Source organism: Orbicella faveolata, unplaced genomic scaffold, assembly GCF_042242905.1.
Source record: "Orbicella faveolata isolate gen_17 unplaced genomic scaffold, um_ofav_v1 contig_46, whole genome shotgun sequence".
Classification (NCBI taxonomy): Eukaryota; Metazoa; Cnidaria; class Anthozoa; order Scleractinia; family Merulinidae; genus Orbicella; species Orbicella faveolata.
This window is the reverse complement of record NW_028301576.1, coordinates 12047318-12069285: the sequence shown is the minus strand read 5'-3', so window position 1 is coordinate 12069285 and position 21968 is coordinate 12047318. Positions and strand designations below refer to the sequence as shown.

Below are 21968 nucleotides of genomic sequence, written 5' to 3'. Positions count from 1 at the left end.
ATAAGCTTAGCTTTCGCTTTCAATAAGATGGTATTTGCATGCGAGCCATGCTTTTCCCATTGGCTTACAGTGTGTGCTGTGTCGTTATTACCCAATTTAGAACTCTGTGCGGTTAATTTTTATTATTTATTTGGGCTTGACCAATCGTGAAATCGATAAATAATCGATGAAAATTAATATCAATCAATTTGACGATGTCATGCTTTAACCTTTCCGATTTAAAAAAATAAGCTTCAGCTCTCGATTTACACGTACATTATGTGCATACCGGTATATCTTATTAGATGTTTTGGTGTGTAGTATCACTGTTTATTATACAGTGATACTACTCACCAATACTATTATTATATTATTATTATGAGTGTTTTACTGGAAAATACACCACTCGTAAAATTCATACGAAACCACATCCGGGACTTGAGTGGCGTATTTTCCATATCCTCACTAGTGAAGATATCGATGATTTCACTGATACAGAAACAATTAGAATCATTTTACGAAGAGAAAACAAAAGGAATTATTGTGCGTGCACGCGCCAGATGGCATGAACAAGGCGAGAAGAGTACAAAATACTTCTTAAACTTAGAAAAAAGAAATCATGTTAAGAAACACATACGAAAACTGCATATAAACAGGGCAATCAAAACGGATCCATTCTGTATACTAAAGGAAGTAGAACAATTCTACTGTGATTTGTACAAGACTTATAATATTCTTCTGGACATGGAACTTAAAATTGATTCCTTTTTAAATGATTTAAATATTCCTACATTAACTGAAGAGCAAAAAAAATCATGTGAAGGTAAAATCTCTTCGGAGGAATGTTTACGTCTTCTTGATACTTTTCAAGACAACAAAACTCCAGGGAACGATGGAATTCCGATCGAGTTCTACAAAAAATTTTGGCCTTTAATCAGCGATTGCTTTATTAGATGTGTTAATGATTGTTTCGAAAAAGGAGAGATGTCCCAATCTCAAAAGCAAGCGTTTATCACACTCATAGAAAAAAGAGGTAAAGATCGTTCTCTCATTGAAAATTGGCGCCCAATTTCTCTTGTTAACGTGGACGCGAAAATTATGTCTAAGGTGATAGCCTCGAGAATTAAAAATGTCTTACCTTATATCATTCATCATAATCAAACAGGGTATATTAAAGATCGTTTTATCGGCGAAACCATTCACTCCATCTATGATATTATGGATTCGACTGTTAAAGAAAACATCTCTGGTTTAATGATTTTCATTGATTTTCAAAAGGCATTCGATAGTATTGAATGGGATTTCCTCTTGAAATGCCTTGAAGCTTTTAATTTTGGTTCCGACTTTCTCCGCTGGGTAAAACTGTTCTACAAAAACATACAAAGCTGCATAATTAACAACGGCATGATTTCAAAACCTTTTAAACTTGAACGAGGCGTTAGACAGGGAGATCCACCTTCTCCTTATCTTTTCATTGTAGCTGTAGAAACGTTAGCAATCGCCATTCGTCAAAATCCAGCTATAAAGGGTATCTCTATTGGCAAGGAAGAGACAAAACTATTACAATACGCTGATGACACAACAGCAATGCTCGCCAACACTAGCTCGGCCAAAGTACTATTTCAAGTATTAGACCTTTTTAAGAATATCTCAGGCCTCAAGATCAATAACACAAAAACCGAGGGTATGTGGATTGGTTCATCAAAAGGAAACAAAGCACAACCATTTGGCATTAAATGGCCTAACGAGCCAATTAAAGCACTAGGGGTATACTTCACGTACGACCCAAAACTATTAAAAGAAAAGAATTTCATTGAACGTTTGGATAGTATTAAAAAACTTATCAACATCTGGTCCTCTAGAGGATTATCTGTGTACGGCAAGGTTACAATCATCAAATCATTTCTTATTCCAAAGTTTGTTTATGTCTGCTCGGTACTGACTACACCTAAAGAATTAGTGAAAGAATTGAATCAACTGTTATTCAAATTTTTATGGAATGGGACGGATAAGGTCACTCGAGTTTCGGCTATAAATAAATACAAGGAAGGTGGTTTAAAAATGATTGATATAAATTGCATGATTAAGTCTTTAAGGCTGGCATGGATAAAACGTATATTTGATGACAACAACGGAACATGGAAATCATATCTAAAACACTTGCTGGATCCCATGGGAGGGTTTTTCTTTTTAAATTGTAACTATGATATAAAGGATTACAACATCTTCTCTCAGTTCTACAGTGAAATGCTCTCATGGTGGTCGGAGTTTCGTGATTCCTTTGCCTCTCAAGGAGATTGGCAAAATATTATTTGGAATAATAAGGAAATTCGTATCGAAAAAAGACCAGTCTTCTACAAAAAGTATTTTGAGGCGGGAGTGATTCGTATCCAAGACCTACATTTTGATTTAACTATAAATGACGCACTCAGCCACTGGTCTGACAAGATAGCCAATATTATGTATTTGCAATGGGCTGGCCTTCGCCATTCTATACCGTCCTTTTTAAAGAATATCATTTCCTGTCCATCTTTAGCTCCTCCATCCTTCTTTATTGATGACAACATCTTCGACGTCAGAAAAAAGAAATCAAAAGACTATTACTCACTTCTTGTTCGCAAAATAGCACAATTGCCTAATATCATAAACAAACTGCAGAACGATTTTAACTTTTCTATCGATCAGCTGAGACAAATCTTCAGTCTGCCACACTCTGTTGTTCTTGAGTCTTATGTGAAAGGATTTCAATTCAAAGTGCTCAACTCTATTCTGTACACTAATTCAAAATTACACAAAATAGGCTTTAAAACAGACGATCTATGTTCATTTTGCAAGGCAGAACTGGAAACTTTATACCACCTACTTTATCATTGCTCCTTTGTTAAACGATTCTGGAGTGAGTTTCAAGGTTACTGGCACCAAATCTCAAATCAGCAGGTTCATCTTTCCCTCCAAGATGTTTTATTTGGAATATTATCCAAACCATGCCCTTTACTCAACTTACTGAACTATTTTATAATCATTGGTAAACTACTTATATGGGACTGCAGAAGATGCCAAATTCAACCCACAATTCAAGGATTTCGTACTAAAATTGCCATCAAATATGAAACGGAAAGTAAGATCAAAAAGAAAGATTATTTTAAAAAAAAGTGTGTACTTATCCCAAATTAATTTATGTATTATTTCATTTTTTTTGTTAATCACGTAGATGGCATTATTATTATTTGAACTTTTTGAACAGCATGACAACTGTAACTGTTTTTTTTTTTTTTACTAGTATTGTTAGCATTAATTTTTGTGAGCAATGTAATCGCGTTTGTATATTTCATGTGAATAATCTATTAGTAAATAATCTCGGTACTGTTAGTTAATATATAAGTGTGTTCCTCATCATTGTATATTGTAGAGTTGTTATCGTAAGCTAATTATATATTTATTTTTGATTGTAAGTTAATTGTAGGTATTTTATTCTTCTGTAAGTAACTTTAATGTAAGTAACGTATGTCATTGGTAAATAAAAAAAAAATTAAAAAAAAAAAAAAAAGTTTGTCTCTTAAATTGTACTTAAATTCGTTGGTGTATGATCAAAACATTTTCGGGTCTTCCTCGAAAGTCTTCGGCAATCTTTGGTAATCTTCGGAAATCTTTGGAAATCTTCGGAAATTTTCGGAAAATCTTCGGCAATGTTTGTGTGACCTTCGGACAAGTTTTGGAGAATCTTCAGAAATCTTCAGAAAGTGCTCGGAAATCTTTGGAAAATCGTCCTCAGTATGTCTATATAATAAAAAGAACATTACACGTTATGTTCTCGTGGCAAGAACAGTATCTCACATGTGAGCGCAGCGAATGAGTGAGATATTGTTCTTCCCACGAGAACATAAAATTTATATCTTCTCGCCACCGTGTGATATCCTCTATATATTTTTACGAGTTGTGCTGTATTTTGACGAGCCCGTAGGACGAGTCAAAACAAACAACGAGTAAAAATATATAGTGATACTTAACACACCAAAACATCTACAGTGTAATAAGAGATATATTATCCAACTGCTGTAGTCAATAAATCTATCGGTGAAAGAGGGAGAGTGTGACAGTTTTGCGTGCACGCACCAACCTATATGGCAAACAGGTTTTCTACTGTATGAATAACTGTACAATATCGCTGTATATTTGTACTGGTATTTGGATGGTATTTGCTGTAGTTGGATGATAAATTGTATTACATGTATGCCTAAGTTACATGTAGTAAATATGGGAAGTTTATAAGAATCTGCATGAAAATTTGAGACCCCAAACTTGACAACTTTTACAAAGAAAATATATATGCCAGTTGCTCCCTTGCATACTGATGTACATTTCTTTATAAAAATTGGGAAATTTGGAGTCTCATATTTCCATGCATTTGCAATGGATTCCTATGTAACTTGGCACATACTTTGTATATTAAATTTAATGCGATAAGTTGACCTACATGTATTGAGGTGCAGGTTTTTTGTGAGAATGAAAAAATACAAAAAATTGTTTATATTGTGTGACATTGTTTGACATCGTTAAAGTGGTCCATTATGTAATGTTCCAGCTAAGAAGTATGCAAAAGGGCGAAAGACTGCGGCAATTAAGTTTCTGTACTTTCTAACAAAGATTTAATTTCCAGAATCAGGGTGAGATTCCCACCAGAACTGGCCACCAGCTGAAGATACTGCACATTTTTCTTAGGGCAAATTTAGTGTTGGTGGAATTCTGGTGGGATCCTTCCAGGATTCCTGCTGGGATTCCTGCTGAGTGTGAAAATCCTGGTGGCCAAAATATTCAAATTTCAGTAGAATAAAATTTGTATATTTACACTCTAGTACTGAACAATCAATCACTCAATCAATCAATCAATCAAGCAATCAATCAAATCCAAATCTTTATGTTACTTCGAATTTCGTGGTAGCAAAAACATGCTAACATCTCTGAAGAAAATAAATTGATAAAGTTAAAAAACTAAGAAATACATGTAATACAGTAGAACCCCAGTAACTCGAACTCTGAAGGGAAACGAAAAACTGTTCGAGTTAGCGGGGTATCGAGTTATTGGGGTCGATTAAAATATTCAAGCTTCCAAGTTAATAATTAATAGTTTATTGATTTTCAGCACTTCGGTATACAATACAGTGCAAATTAAACTTATTTCATGAGAAACTAATAGTACATTTTGTAACTACAACTGTTCTGTAACGATTATGCATTCATATGACAATGCAATACTGTGAATGTAACTTAGTTTATATAATACACTCAATTTATGTTCCCTTTTGCGTTGGGGTCATTCTATTATCCGTAAAGTTCTTATTGCCTAGGCACAAAAAATGAATGCAGTGGAGGATTCCCTCTGCTAATGCCTCTATTTGCTTTACACTGCTTCTGATTTGTGACAGCAAAGTCACTACATCTGGTATGACTCTTATGATTGGTAAATAACTGTCAAATACGTGATCTGTTCATTGCAGTAATTAAAATCAAATTGCTCCAGTCTTTGTTCTAGTGGTAGAATGCGATCACACGATAGGAAAAGCTAATGGATATCTCAATGAGCATCCGTGGCGAGTTATAAGAATCAGAAATTCATGTTATCGGGGTAAATTTTGATCAAGGGAAACAAAATTTAGTTGGAGTTAGTTGGGAATTCGAGTTATCTGAGTTGGAGTTAACCAAGTAAAAATGACTGAAAAGTAGGGTCAAATCCAAGGGAAATGAGACATGGTTGGAGTTAGCGCGGGAGTTTGAGTTATCCAAATTTGAGTTACTGGGGTTCATCAGGTTAAGTGTTCATCAACTTTCATGTAGCCTGTGAAAGAAATTAATAGATAGGCATTAGCATAGGTACATGTATACGGGCATTTCCACTGTTGCAGATGTTATATTCAGACTCAATAGTGAAATTAAATCTACCACAGACAAAGGATAAAAAGGAGTTATCCAGTTTAGCATTTAAGAAAAATCAACATGTTTGTGCCAACTGACATGTTAACTGGGCTGTACAATTTTTCCACTTGACTGATTTCTATTAGAGAAATGGAGCAAAAAAAACAAAAAAAAAAACCATTGTCGTGAACATTACATAAAAAACAATCACAATATTGAGCGCATTAGCGTTTATTCAAAATTCCTGTGAGGCATCAGGGCTTTATGTATGAACTGTTCCAAATATATGCAGGGTTGTGTGACCCATTAAAAAGGCTGATTTCATTTGCACTTTGCAAGGGTACATCTACTTGAACTTCAACATCACAGATGTGACTACCAGTGTCACAGACATTACACTCTGTGAATCACTGCTAAGAATAGATAAATTATTTTTTTTATTGTTCTCAGTCATATTAACCAAGATATACATGTATATAGGCAAATATTTTATGTTATTATGAATGAAACTGGTTGTCATCTCATGTAAAACCCCTGAAATATCACAGCACTGTTTGGGGGACACAACATGCTTTTTGCATGATGTATAACCTGCATTTGAGCCTGCTCTTGGGATATTTCTGAGCCTGGAGGCATATGCTGGTCACCAGAGTAATAATTAACAATTATTCACGTCAGTGGAGGTGAATAGTGGTGGATATTTACTTTGCCGCTTTGCGGCTCGGTAAATATCCATCACTTTCACCGACACTGAGGTGAATACTTGTTTTAGTGCCACACAAGCTGAATAATTAGTGGACCAAAATGTTATTTTATGTGTGACAAGTGGTTGGAAATTTTAAAATCTCTCACACTGGCTGCTCGGAGATGAATAGTACTTGCTAATCACCTCTGAGTTAACCAATCAGAGCGCGCGAAAAGCACTATTCACTTGTGTGGTATATACTAACTTCTTTTACCAGAGAATAGACAAAAATGGCCGTTTTGTTCAATTCAAGGTTTCTTTACAGAGTTGTCACAATTACTTACTGTTGGCCTTAAGACAAGGCAAAACAAAAGAGTCCACTATTCAAACATTTTTCAGCTTCTGTTGTTGTTCCTCAGTTTATCAATGGACCATTTGAAATTCCAGAGCAACTAGCTGTGGAAAAAAAACTCTTGAAAGTAATAGGAAGCATACATGTACATGTAGAAGGGTGTAAGAACTGTCAGAAATGATTATGTTCAACAGAGTGGCAGAACCTCTTCTGCAGCTACATGTATTGTTGAAATTTCAGAGTACATGTAGTTTACAACCCACTTGAAAGCCTCTGTCTTTGTCAAAAGTCTGTTAGGTGAAACTAGAGCAAATTTAGAAGGACATAATTATGCCATGTAATGTTCTGTCTTTTAAGAACCCATTTCAAAATGTTTTTACTTAAGTTCAAGAAGTGTAATGTCTACAACGTAACATCTAGACCAATGTTTTGCTGCCATTATTTGGAAAATGTTGCAGTTTACCAGAGATATCTTTTTGCCAAAGTGTTTCCATATTTGGATATCTAGTTGTGTGACAAGAATGTTTTTAAAATCTTTTATGTAGTCATTTTAGAAAAGAAAAAAGATTGTTAAAACATTGTGGATGTTACATAACATTCGTGACTTTTGTTATAATTATGTACTTTTTAAAAACGTTCAGGATGAAATTTATATCACTTATGTGTTAGCTCCAGTGAGGGACTTTTTCTTATATTTCCCAAGTTTGATGCGGCAAGTTAAAAAATGTAGTCTTCTTGCCTTTTGTTTGCTTCAAAAAAAACAAAAACAATAATTACTTTGGGAACCCCCCTGAATACAAAGTTGTCATGAGGGTGCTGAAATTTATTTTTCTGTTCATTTTTAAAACTTGTCAGCAGTGTATTCATGTGCAACCTCTTTTTAACAATCTGGATTCTGACACCACTCATATGTGTAAATATATCGATATGTAGATTTCCAGTTTTAGCAAGTGTATGTTAACATTTGAAGGGTTTGCCACAGATCGTTTCAAAATGACTTGTTTACAATGTCATATCTACTGCAGGCAGAATCTGAGGGGAGAGAGAGAGAAAGAAAAAGAAAAATCAGCTGTGGAGGTAGATTCTTCCGCTTTGATCACAAAAATAATACCCAGCATTTGTATCATTTTTTGGTTGCCATACAAGTATAAACCAAATTTTACAAATTGATGTACTTAGAGGCCATTCAAGCCAAGTTTAGTTAGCGTGAGGTGGGTTGCATGAGAATTTTGACAAATATAGAGTAACATTGCAGAATTGATAGTTCCAAACAGATACACGTTGTACATGTAACCTACAATGTATTATGGATACTCATGCTTCGATTAATTCTCCCAAATTCAATTTTGAGCAGAACAAACCTTTAATAGTCAAACAGAGTTTTTCGGGTCTGAGGTTTTGAGGCACCCAGATTGTCTAAGTTATTTGGGTCTGAGGTTTTGAGACACCCAGGGCGTCTGAGTTTTTTGGGTCTGAGGTCTGAGTTTTCGAGACATTTAACAGTGCTCTGATGACACCCAGGAAACCTGTACAGTGTGTATCGCACACACAGTGTTACTATTTTGCCTAGTAAGATGAAAGACTAAGTTTGTGCATTTTATATATTATTTATTAATCCTGAAACCACTGATGTCGCCCACGCTCCTTAATCTTTTTCTATCGCAATGAAGTAATATTTATAATGACTGGATTTATGGAAATGTGTTTAACTGAATTTGCAGAGGAAGGACTACAAAAGTTGGACCAGATAAAATTCAGATTACCAGTCTGGGCTGAATCGACTCGGATCAACTCTGATCATGAAAAGCCCATGAAAGCAATAATCAAAGTATTGGTGGTGAGTATTTATTGACCTGAAAGACAATATATGACAATAAGATATTTCAACCTTACAAGCAAGATTTCTAGTATCAAAGTGTCAGGGTGTTGTAGCTTTACTTCTAGAAAGCTATATGTTTGTTTTAGAGACATTCTTATGTTCCTTGCATCAACCTTCATTTACCTTCACCAACTTCGTCTGAGTCCTTGATCGTCAATGGTCTATGGATCAATGGAACATATGCAATGCAGCTGAGCCCTGGACACAAGCCTGGACACAAGAACTTTAAGTGAAAGGGTGAAAATGACATTAACCTTGTTTTCTTTTTTCATATTTATTGCCTCCCTCAGGACTCAACTGACAGGCATTAATGTAGAGTATAATCATCACTCTTGAATTGCTGCTAAAATCTTTAACACCAGTCAGCTTAAATTGTAAAGGTGAGTCACTTACATTGTTAATCGTGATCAGCTCAGTAGCAAGTACAAAGAATCTGTGAAGACATAATAATTATTGATTGTGTCAGTTATACACAACTTAGACAGTTTTGAAATTAACACTCACTCATCCTCATTGGGTCCATGAGTAGTCTTGAGTCCAGCCAGAAGATCACGCCACCCATCCCGGTCTGAGGCCGATGCAGCAGCAGCTCCCCATGTATGCCATTTGAGCTTGTTCCTTTCCTTCTCCACGGTTCTTCTCTATGTCTCTCTTGGTCGACCTCACCTCCTCTTACCTTCAGGTGCCCACGTCAATGCAGTCCTCGAGGCGTTGTCAGGACATTTCCTCAGTAAGTGCCCTAACCATCGCCATCTTCTCACTCGTATAAGGACTGACACCGGCGTATTCCCTGTGGCTTCGCACAGCTCTTCGTTGCTCAGATGGTTGGGCCAGAATCTCCTCAGCACTCTCCTCAGGCATGTGCGATGAAGCACTCCAGTTTGTCGAGATCAGTTGCTGTCACCCTCCACATTTTGGCTCCTTACAACAGCACAGAGAGGACGTTCGAGTTCAGGGTGGACTACTTGGTCTTCTGGCTGAATCTACCTGAACTCCAGATGTTCTGAAGTCTGGTGAATGCAGTTCTCACTAGTGCTAGTTGCCTCTTGATGTCTGCTTTTGTGCCGCCAAGTTTGTCAAGTACTGAACCTAGTTACATGAAGGATTCTACATCTTCCTCCTCTCCTTCTATCCTGATGTAGTGCATGCATCTGTGGTTCATCCCAAGTGGTGGCTACTAGCCTATTGGTCTTCTCCTGGAGATCAGCAAATTTGCTTGAAATGAGAGCAACATCATCAGCATAGTCCAGTCTTCTAGGACTGATGTGAATTTCCATCTCAAGCCACGTCTCCTATCATTTGTGTGCCGCACGCCACTCTTCACTTTGAACCAGCTAGAATACCTTCCACCTTCTGTGATGCAGCTTGAGCTCTGATGATATACATTTGTAGTGCCTTAAAAGTCCTGATAAAGATGTCAGGGATGCCATACTGCCACATGATGTCCCAAAGTCTCTCTCAGATATTTCAGTCGAAAGCCAATGGTGCTTGCCATTCCTGGCACTGCTCAAGGATGTTCCAAAGAGCAAAGATTTGCACAGAGGTTCCCCTTCCAGATTGAAATGCTGCCTGCTCCTGCCTAATTATCTCATCCATGCCACTCTTCAATCTGTCAATGAGGACCCTGCATAGGATTTTGCTTGGTATGGAGGGTAGGGATATACTGCAATAGTTATCACACTGAGTGAGGTCACCCTTCTTGGGCACTTTCGCTATGAGTGACTTCTTCCAGTTCTCTGGTAGACATTGTTCTTTCCAGATAGCGTTAATAAGTAAGTGGAGTTGTTTCACAGCATCCTTCTCGGAGCACTTGAGCAACTCGGCGCTGATGCCATCAATCCCTGGACTCTTGCCATTCTTCAGGCGGTGGATCGCTTTCTTAATTTCAACAATTGAGATGTCACCAGTGTCGATGCTTGTAATGACCCCAAGTGCTTGATCTATCACTGGCAGGGGTATGTGAGGTCGTTGTACATTCAAAACCTTCCTCAAAGTGTTCCCTCCACCTTTCTAACACTTCGTCGTCATTTACAAGTGTCTTGCCCTCTTTATCTTTGATGGTAGTTATATTCCTTCCTTGTCCAGCTATCTTTCTTGTGAGGTGGTACAGGTCACCACTGCAGTTGTTTGTGGCTGCTGTCTCAGCTTCCTCTGCTAAGTCGTTCAGCCATCTCTGCTCGTCTGCCCGGGTGCTGGCTTTCATCTCCTTGTCCTTCACTGTATATGCATCAGCAGCTGTCTCCTTCATGCGGGCAGACCGTGTACATCCTATCTTTGCCTTTAACCCTTGCCTCTCTTCAATCTTCCTGTAGGGCTTCCCACTGATCCAGTCACTCTTCACTCTCCTCTTCTCTCCCAGCACCTTCTTGGCACTCTTGTTGTAGACCTCCTTGAATCGTCCCCACACCTCTTTGATATCATCTGCGTCATCCGTCAGGGCTATCTACTCAGTTTAAATTTATTTCACTATGCCTTAATAGAATGAAAAGCCAGGGTAGGGGTTCCATTCCCCCCCCCCCCCCCCCTTGTACCACGGTGTGGGTATGAGCTAGATTGTACATCCAAGGGTTAATTTCACAACTGCTAATGTTGTGGGTGTCTCGAAAACAAAGACCCCCTAACATACCTAAGACCCCAAAGACCCCTAAGACCCCCTACGACCCCCTATGACCCCCTACGACCCCCTAAGGCCTTAAAACTTGACAACAATGACCCCCATCTTTTTTACATTTTTGGGGGATACTCCTCTCCCCAGTACGCTGGAAAACTTGGACTTCTGTGGGGAGGCCATTCTTGTAATTTTTCATGTGTACAATAATTTGCATAGTTTAAATTGAAAGTGTAAGTCTTCTGTTTGTACTCTCTCTTTTTTTGGTCACTTCCCCTCAAAATTGTATTTTTCTGAGGGGAAGGGGTAGAGTTTTAAAATAAGTACCACCCTCCGCTATTAATCTTCTGTCAGGAACACGAGGTAGACAAACTGACAACTGTACTGTACTCCCCCCTTGTCCCAGTACTCTCTCCTTTTTCTTTCCACCCAACCTAAAGAACTTGTCTTATTTGAGGGGGGTGTTTGGAGGGGCAGAGGGAATTTGAAAATAGATCATCTTGGATTTTATAGCATGTTCAAAGTAAGTGCAGGAACGGTAAAATACTCATCTTTTCAAGGCACAGTTTGTGAAAAAGCTCACTCAAATATTCTCGTAACTCTGTTCAGTCTAATTTTAGTTCACTACTGTGACTTGCAACTTCACACAGACTTTATAGGGAGGAGTGGCCTGACGTAAAATTTTTTGTAGCCGGTGCCAGTGCTGTGCGGCACCAAACATGACCGAAAGTATTCAGGAAAGCAGATACTGCCTGAGTTCTTGGCAATTGGGCAGACTTAATCATAAATCGCTTCCCGATGAATTGTGTCACAGTACACATCTGTTAAACTTTTCTTAGTCACACAACATCTTGCATTGACCTCGCCTGTACTTCCTAACTTTTGGTCATACTAGTTTGTATGGTTTTTGGTCCCCACAGAAAATAGATGAGTCAAATTGGATCTTTGTGTATTTTTCAATCTGTAAATGTTTTCAGAAAATCGCAAAATTAAGTACCCATGAAAATAAGTAACAATAAGGTAACTGAATTGCACTCGACTGCACACAAACCTAGACGGTTATACATTTTCGGGAAATTCATTTTAATGCCTGGTCCATGGTTTTATCAATTGGTGAAAAAAGTTCAACACCAGAAAAGTGTTTAGCTTTTCCAATCAGTGTCGTTGACAAAGAAAAAAAATTACAAGAATGGCTTCCCCTCTCTCCCCCGATTTTTGTGGGGGTACTGGGGAGAGGGCTACCCCCCCAAAAATTGTAAAAAATGGGGGGTCTTTGTTTTTAAGTTTTGGGGTCTTAGCGGTCTTTGGGGGCCTTTGTTTTCAAGACACCCACTTGTTATTACAGTAAGTTGTGTACATGTACAGTGTATATAACTGTGACTCCTGGTTTGACCATCTGGAGGAAAGTTTTTCTAAAGAAGGTCAGGTCAAAATGTTTTGCCTGCCTATGAATCCTGCTGGAAATGTTAATGAAACCCCTGGTAATCGCAAGCAAAAAAATAATTATTAATAAATATTTTATTACCTGTAATGAACAAAAGAATGTTGCTCAGTATACCAAATGCCTTATAGTGCAGATTAAATCAAGGCTGCCAGACATACATTGGGGGGAGGGGGAGGCAGTTTACTCCCTTATATGGGCTATATAGGTATGTGCGGCCCAAAATGGTAGGGTTTTTTCAGCTGTTTTGGTCATAAATAGGGTATCGATTTTGGCCATTTTGGGTATGGTTTTAGCACTCTAGTCTTGAATTGGGTTTGTTTCTTAGAAGAAGCTACCTTTTCACCTTTATTGATTAAACCATCAACAAAAGCCCTTGGCAACTTAGGTTTAGGGCTACTGTGTCAGCTGCAATGGTCATAAATAGGCTATCAAATTTTTGGACAGGTCATAAATAGGGTAGCAAATAATGCAGATTTTGGTTATAAATAGGGTAAGGGTTTTGGGAAGTGGGCCGCACACCCCCACCCAACTTTTCTGAAAGTACCCCCCCTCCCCTGGGACATACATGTACATATATCCATGTGTATATTGCCACACTTGTCTTCTTATTTTCTATGTACTTTAGGGATCACTCAAGAACCAAGATTTTACTGAATACAGAGACATATATCCTGAATATTCAATGATTTTCAATTATTGTAATTAGAGGTGAGTAGTGTTGTTGCATGAATGTCTACTACATCCACCTACTCTTACTTTTCTTAGTCTGCAATAGTTATTGAACATCTCATTGATGTGCGATGTGTTACAGTATGGACATATTTTGATTTACATAATGTGCAGCATTTCAAATTGATTTGCATTTTAAACTAGCAAGTAACATTAACAGTCTGTAGTTGTTTGTAAATGGTTTAATGATAGTCTGAAGTATTTGCATGAATTCCTGCAATTTATTACTCAGTTATAAACCCTTGTTCGCATGATATGGACACTCCATTCATGATGGCCTTAATGGACTGAATATTGATTCGAACTTATTTTTGCATGGCATATTAAGGGACATCAATCTCACTTGAACTTGATTCAAAACTCAGCAGAAGTAACATTTTTAAAAAGTTGATGTGTTCAATTTGTAACTTCGTTCTAAGTATTTCTCTGGTTACAGCACAGATGGTGTCTGTGAAAGATATGAACCGCGGTTGTAGATGAAAGTGAAGAATGATCATCGCAGTTAATTTTCCAATTTAAGCAATTGGAAAGAAGAAGCCTTAACTGCGATGATCATTCTTCACTTTCATCTACAACCGCGGTTCATATATGAACTATTTTCATATAAACTTGACAACATTTCTTTCCTCGCGGGAAGATATGAACTCAACTAATTGACCTCGCTCCCAATGTGTGGCTTCATAGCTCAGTTGGTAGAGCATCGCACCGGTATCGCGGAGGTCACGGGTTCGAATCCCGTTGAAGCCCTGATTTTTTCAGGCTTCTTCTTTCCAATTGCTTAAATTGGAAAATTAACTGCGATGATCATTCTTCACTTTCAGAATAACAATTATTATCACACTGTAAACAGGTTAAAAAGAAGGAGTTTTCTTTCTAAGTTTATTGTTTAAATTTGTTTTACTGCACAGGTGATAATTTTGTTCTGTTGGTTGCTATTTAGGAACACTCCCAAAAACAGTTGATAAAAATGGCAAAAGCTGCAAAGAACACTACTGGTAGCAATTCAAATGATGGCAGTGATGTTCCCCCTGAGCTTAGTTTCAGCCTTCCATCGATAAAGGATATTCAAGCGCCAATTAAGGATCAAAATGACCTGAATCTCCCTGTTGAAATTCTTTTGGTGACTGTCACGAACTGTGAGTTCATAGCTTGTTATATGCAGTTAGAAGATCCATTTAAATGCTACTTCCATGGTATCGGTTTTGTTTACTTTGGACATGAGGGTGCAGGACAAGAGAAGAAAGTGAATGTTGCTTTGATCAAATGTGATAAAGGTTCAGCTGGTCCTGGCGGCTCTCTTGTAAGTGTGAAAAATGCTGTCACTGTACTCAGACCCAAGGGTGTGATTTCTGTGGGAACCTGCAGTGGTCTGAACCCAGAGAAAACGAAGTTAGGAGATGTTGTTGTCTCTGCGAAGTTATCAACTTATGCATTTAAAGTCGTCACCAGTAAAGGAGAGCAGTCAGCTGACACGAGAAGTTATGTTAGCCGACATTTTCTCGACCTCATCAAATATGCCGACCATGGCTGGAAGGCACCCTTGAAAAGCCCAGAAGCACGAGAAGTCAAAGTACATTGTGGTGAGATTTTAAGTGGTCCAGAGCAGGTCAGTGCTGGATGGCGGCGTGAGGAACTGGCTGAGTCCTATCCTGTGGCAACTGCGATTGAAATGGAAGGTGAAGGTAGGTTGTTGTTTAATTTCAGTCCCCATAGTGGGCATAGACAACAGGTCTGCTATTGTGTGAGAACAAATTTTTTAACAGCTATTAAGTTATCATTGACACTTTCTCCTCTATTTATTTCACTACCAATAGCAACCTCCCCAAAATATCTAGGGTTGTTTTTGCTAACGTAGTCTCTCCCTCTCCCCTCCCCACTTCTTCATCATAGAGTACAGGGCTCTTGTGTAGTGTGGGCATGAACTATCCATGTTGACAGTTCACTGAAACCTGACAATGTTACAGTAGGGATTTGTGCAATGCATTCCCTAACAGCTGTAAAAATTCAAGAGCAGTGCAGTTCAAGTGCAACACCTGTGCAAAAAGTGTAACACTAGTGCAAATTACAGGAAAGACTACTGACAATCATTTGAGGTGTGTCAAAGGCGGTCGAAGTTCGCCGGAAGCCTTGTGAAGTGAGCTGAAGATAATTACACATTTTCCGAACACCTCCGAAGATTGCCGGAACCGTTTTGAAGGCTTTTGAATATCACCAGAACCTTTTTAAACACTTCCGACAGTCATCCAAACCCTTCCCAAAGATTTGCGAAGAGTGACAAAGATCATCTGAAGATTGGCAACATTATTGGAAATTTTGCAAATATTTTTGGAAAGTTTTGAAGATATTTTGAAAACTAAGCACACTGCAGCCTGCCTAATGAAATAATTAATGTGTTCATAAAGACCTTAAATAGTATATTTTCAAGTGTAACATTATTAAGTAATCACATTACTATTCTCGTGCAATGTGGATTAAATTATAAGCACTAGTATATTTTTTACACTACAAATTGCACTTGTCCTACAGGCTCGTGCATTTTTGTTGGCCTTACAAAATTTACTTGTGCTTATTTATTCCAAATTGCACTTGAAATCATGCGATTACTGTAGCTACGGTGCAGCTCAGATATAGGCGAACCAAAATATACGCATAATCCGCGTCAGCCAAAAACGCGTTTACGCGTATGCATATACCCACATACTCGTATACAGTATACGCGCGTATGCCTCATTAGTATGTATGAGCTAACTGTTTCTTCTTTTCGTAATGGTCATTGTTGTTTTCAATGGCTTGAAAGCTTGCCACAGAGCGAGAGAAAGAATTTTCTTTGGTTTGAATATTTTCTACGCGTATAGAGTATAGGCGCGTACTTAACTGAAACAAACATTTTGCAATCTGTGCAGTTGGTCACTCTATTAAAAGAGACAGTATTTAACCATTGAATAGACAATTTACAATTTACTGGTTTCTGCCAAATACGCAAAATACGCACGTATAATACGCGTATGCGTAGTTCGCTTATATCTGAGCGGCACTGTATGCTAATGTTTTCGACGGTTTGCAGGGCAGTAGCCAGAAAAAATTATGACTGAGGCAATGTTCACGGTTAATTTCCTCTTCCTATAAAGATGTTTCCACGCGTCCTTGGGTTCTGTAACTTAGCTTTTATTACCCACAATAGTAAAACAAACTTTGAACAAAACTGGAACAAGAAAATAAGTAGACCAAAGTGAAGAATGATCATCGCAGTAAATTTTCCAATTAATTGGAAAGAAGAGGCCAGAAAAAATCAGGGCTTCAACGGGATTCGAACCTGTGACCTCCGCGATACCGGTGCGATGCTCTACCAACTGAGCTATGAAGCCACACGTTGGGAGCGAGGTCAATTAATTGAGTTTATATCTTCCCGTGAGAAGTGAAATGATGTGAAGTAGATATGAAATCATTCATATTTCAACTGCGGTTGGAAAATTTACTGCGATGATCATTTTTCACTTTGATCTACAACCGCAGCTCAAATATGAATGATTTCATATACACTTCACATCATTTCACTCCTCACTGGAAGATATGAACTCAATTAATTGACCTCACTCCCAATGCGTGGCTTCATAGCTCAGTTGGTAGAGCATCGCACCGGTATCGCGGAGGTCACAGGTTCGAATCCCGTTGAAGCCCTGTTTTTTTTCAGGCTTATTCTTTTCAATTAATTGGAAAATTTACTGCGATGATTATTCTTCACTTTGATCTACAACTGCAGTTCAAATATGAGTTATTTCATGTATACTTCACATCATAAAAAGTAGAACTGAACCATATGCTTCCTAAGCGACGCATGCGCGAGTGCTAAGACTGTCAGATATGTCCAGGATTGAACGCTAATGAGATTCATGCTCCTTATGACAAGCATCACAGTGTCCTCATTTGTAAAAAAGTCACCAAAACACAAAAAAATGTCAAATATGAAGTCAAATGAAAATGACACTTGTTAATGATGCTTATCATAGGGAGCATGAATCTCTTTAGCGTTCAATCCTGGATATAAGTGAAGACCGCAGACCTAATATATTTACACTTATTTTTAAACAAACAAACAAACAAACAAAAAATGACTGAGGCCTTGGTTTACCTTTTACTAGCTACGACCTTGGTTTGTAACTAATCACATTGCATTAATTACATGCACATGTAGGTTGTGAGTTCTCTCCCCTCATCTTCGTTTTGTCATAGGAAAGTTGTGACTCATTAGAATTAACTCGGAAGTGATTTTAGTGCTGGAAATAAACAGAAATTGCCTTCCGAGTGTTAGCTCTACTGCTGTTGTGGACTGCATGTGGTAAAGAAGAAGTCTTTCGACCTGACTATTGTTGGCCCTTATGTCAGTCTGTATTTTACAATGCTTGCTCTCCTCGTCTATTACTGTAATATACTGCATACATAATCATTTGGATGAGATAACATTACTCTTGCTACAGTGTTCTGTCCTCATCATTAAAGCTCTAATACAGACTGTACGGTTTTCTGTTTCAGGTATTTTCACAGCGGCATTTGATCTTCAGATCGAATGGCTAGTAGTGAAAGGAATTGCTGATTATGCTGATGGTACTGAGAGCGTGTCAGAGAATTGGAGTCCTTTTGCTAGCGTGATGGCTGCTTCGGTAGTTGCAAAAATTTTGAATAATCCCGTTGTTTTCCAGGAATGGCCCCATTACAAAGGTACAAGTAACAATGATCACATGAAATTGTGCTTGTACATTTTAGAGGTACAGAACTAATGCAAAATACGTACGCAAGAGAAAATGTACATGTGATAATTTCTCAGAGATTTCAACAACAGGCCATTTCATTTCCCTTTGTTTTGTAGTCTTGAGGTTTATAAGATCATTCACAGCAGACTAGAGACTAAAAGTGCAAATGTAAGAGGTGTGAAGTCATTTAAAAGCAGTTGAAGTCAGTTTTTTGAGAACAATTCAACAAGACTACTTGTTTCTCGCATACCCACTGATGGACCAGTGCAGAAGCAGACAAGAGGTCAAACTTCTTTGATGCTGTCACTGTGTGAGCTAATGCCCATATACCCATCACCCACTGCAATAACAAAATGCTTCTTCCTCCAGCATCCTCTAAATTTTTCCCTACCAGAAAATCCATTACCCGACAGTTTTACAATTCCTTGTTTTTTCCATCAAAACATAACTCTTCCTCTCTTTAATTTACATGATATGGCTTTGATATCATGGTCACTTTCAAGTAAAGTAATTTTGCGTGAGTAAAATTTAAAAAAAAAATAGAATATTGAGCACTCAATGAATTGTTTTCGGGGCTAAGGGTGTCCTAACTTTCCTGCCAAATTTTAAACTCGTGCGCACCACATTACAGGAACGCCTGACAGATCACAGTAGCTAGAAATATATCTCCGGAAGTTTGGTCGAATTTGGTTATGGTAAATGTCTAATCACACCTTTGTGGTACGCTTCGGTGGCATATCGAACTTGAGTGATCTCACCATGAGTGGTTTGGCTCGAGCACATCTCGCCAAGTATGAACCATGGCTCAACCATACTCACCTGATCTGTTTGAAGCCTTTTGAAAAGATACGATATGGAACAATCATTCCACTTGCGTTTGTTGGATATGATTTGGCTATAATCATCTCATATTCAATGAGCGTGAGTGGAATGATTGTTGTATTTAAAACGCCCCCAAAATATAGAAAACTAAGATAAGATGAAAAAAAATTAAAAAAATAAAAAAACGCCTTAAAAGATCGCGCGTACGCTCCCATATTTGTAGAGTATGGTATAATGGCTCATTATATAGCATGATTGCTAAGTCAATGAAAACTCTTGAATTGTATTAGCCAGTGATCCAGTTTCTAATGATGTAGGATATTAAGATCAGGTTCCAAGTCTTGATAAATATGAACCTAACTCGTGTTATTGGAAATGTATGGGCATTCATTTATTTCAAAGGATTAACCTCTAAGACTACTCTAACATTAAATTTCTTTCTTTCTTGCTGGATGCATCAGCAGAAAAGCAGAGTTCATCGCAGCAATCAGAGAGAGTGGTACCAAGTACAAGTGGCCAAGATCCCAAACGCTTCATAGTGGAAGGTATTTAACAAATCTGGTCAGTTCTTTAAGGTGGCTCGTACCAGTTTTCAGGTTTTTGACGGCTCATAACTTTGTAAGAATAGAACAAAGAGACAGACCAGGGCCACTGTAATATTTTTGTAGGTTTGGATTACGTAATTTATACTTGACCTAAAACAGCTGTTATTTCGTCGTCAGCAGTTACCATGGGAACATTCCAAAAGGATTTTCCACACCTGATTTTTCGCTTATGTCACTACCTTGATGGTTTATATCTATTTATTTTGTTTTGTTTTGTATATTTACTCTTGTACCAAGTTTATGATATTTATGTGTACCAATGTATTTGTTGTGCCTCTTTCCTGACTCTCACATTTTTAATTATTATAATTACGGTCACCCAACTAGTTTAGCTTTTTAGTTATTTTGGGTCTCCCACTACTGTATGTACTGTACTGTTTATTTATTTATTTATAATTATAATCTTGTAAATTCTTTTAGTTGTTTACAGTAGTAGAAATAAACTGTTGTCTAGGATAACTCAAAAAGTAACCTGGTGACCCCGAGTTTTATTTAATCAATAGCTTTTGGCATCTGAAAATGAAAATGCACAACAATTTTGAAATAATTTTACGGAGCCGATTTCTTGTAAACTTGTAAAAACGGCAATTTGCTCAAAGTGCAAATTTCCTTCCGTAGAATTTTTTTTTCTGACGTTTCCTCTCAATAATAATATTTTATTGAAACAATAAAAAGAAGGGGTCACCGGGCTTGTTTTCATGTAAAAGCCTTCGCGTGTTCCGTTGTTCCCACGCGCGTAGACACGCATTCAAAAATCCAGACTTTATAAGATAGGCAGCTGCTCATGAGCTGTTTTGACTACCGCTGACTGCTTCATGTGCCCGCGCGGGCGAGCGGGCTCCGAACAGGCGTTTTGTTTTGTTTGCTGCTAAAAAATCATTTACAGCTGTAGTTGTCGTTTAAGACAACCTCCTGGGCTTACTCTGTAGGATTTTTACCCAAATTCTGGGTAGATTTGTTATGTTTTGCGAGTCCTTCATACGCTCCCAGTGGCTGTCACGATCGATCGAGTTGCCTTTGAAATTTGGGAAACATTGAATTCCCGAAACAGTTTTTCTTAAAAACAGAGAATTGACTAAGGTTGTTCTAGCAGGTAAAGCCTCCTTTATATGCGAATTACGTCTCCAACAGTACAAAAGTGACCTTGCGCGAAAAAAGCCGCGCGCCGCCATATTAGTTTTGGTCTTTCGGGTTTTAAATCTCGCGCCTCTGTCGTGCGTGTTACTTATGCGTGACGCACGATGGTGATCTACTCCCCGCGTATGTTATGCATACACTACAGTATTACAAAGTGCAATTTAAAAAAAATGTGTTTTACCATGCTCTTTTTGGTGTAATACGAATGGCCGGTCATGGTAGCTATTATGCTCGATTTCCAGCCGTTTTGGGAGTCTGGTTGTTAATTCTCCTCTCAATGAACGGCTGGATCACTGGTCTGTATCGGTTGTCCCTGAAATTAACATGCGAGCAGCGCGGGGAGAAAATGGCAAAGAACGCAGGTACACAAAACGGCTGAAAATCAAGCCTAGGTAACTATGCGATCTGCTAGGTTCTTATTACGAGCCCTAGTGATCAGAAAGTGGAACTGTAATTTCTGAACAAAGTCATTTCTTGGCCTTACATTATAAACTGTTTTCGTTGACAAGGAGTGAAGATTATGAAACAAAGTAAAGAATTTGCTGCATGTGTTCTTTGCAACATTTTAATATGAATATCTGAAAGCAGAATTTTGATCTTTTTTTTTTTTTGCGATATATTGTAGCACTTGATATACTGAATCGTATGCCATGGATCTAAATTTATGGATTTAAAAAGTGGGGGTGTCTGTGCTTGTTTAGGAGAAAACGACAATTTTTTTCCGTTTCGAGCTTACCTTGAAAGAAATCTCATAACGGCGCACGCTGAAGACGTAAGGAGTTATGCGCAGCAAAGATGCACAATCAAAGTTAAGGTATCATGGTAGGTGGATTTTTACGAAAAATGCGAAAAATCTCTTTTCGGCTGTTCAAATTGAGAAGACTGAGATAAATATTTTGCAAAAAGAATGGGGGAAAGAGCTTTTTTTACTTTTTAAGTTAAAGCAAAAAAACTAGTTTTGAATATTATTAACCCCTTGCAGCGCGTTGACACCTCTAATTAAAATTCACCGCCAGTTGTCACAAGTAACGCGAACTGCGGTGTGATATTTCATTTGTCATTTTGTGTAC

The 21968-nt window shown here is 38.0% G+C and overlaps 1 protein-coding gene across 2 annotated transcripts in view; it reads left to right on the top strand.

Annotated features, from left to right (window-relative positions):
• The window catches only part of LOC110047848 (NLR family CARD domain-containing protein 4-like), a 55718-nt gene that overhangs the window by 1409 nt on the left and 32341 nt on the right, over window positions 1–21968 (top strand). For both annotated transcript variants that reach the window (XM_089278432.1, XM_089278431.1), the window contains exons 3-9: window positions 7952–8003; window positions 8648–8763; window positions 9096–9185; window positions 13483–13565; window positions 14527–15268; window positions 18117–18302; window positions 19618–19701. In XM_089278432.1, the coding sequence (XP_089134558.1) occupies window positions 14554–15268; window positions 18117–18302; window positions 19618–19701 (985 nt within the window). In that variant the 5' untranslated portion in view covers window positions 7952–8003; window positions 8648–8763; window positions 9096–9185; window positions 13483–13565; window positions 14527–14553. The remainder of the gene's footprint in view (window positions 1–7951; window positions 8004–8647; window positions 8764–9095; window positions 9186–13482; window positions 13566–14526; window positions 15269–18116; window positions 18303–19617; window positions 19702–21968) is intronic.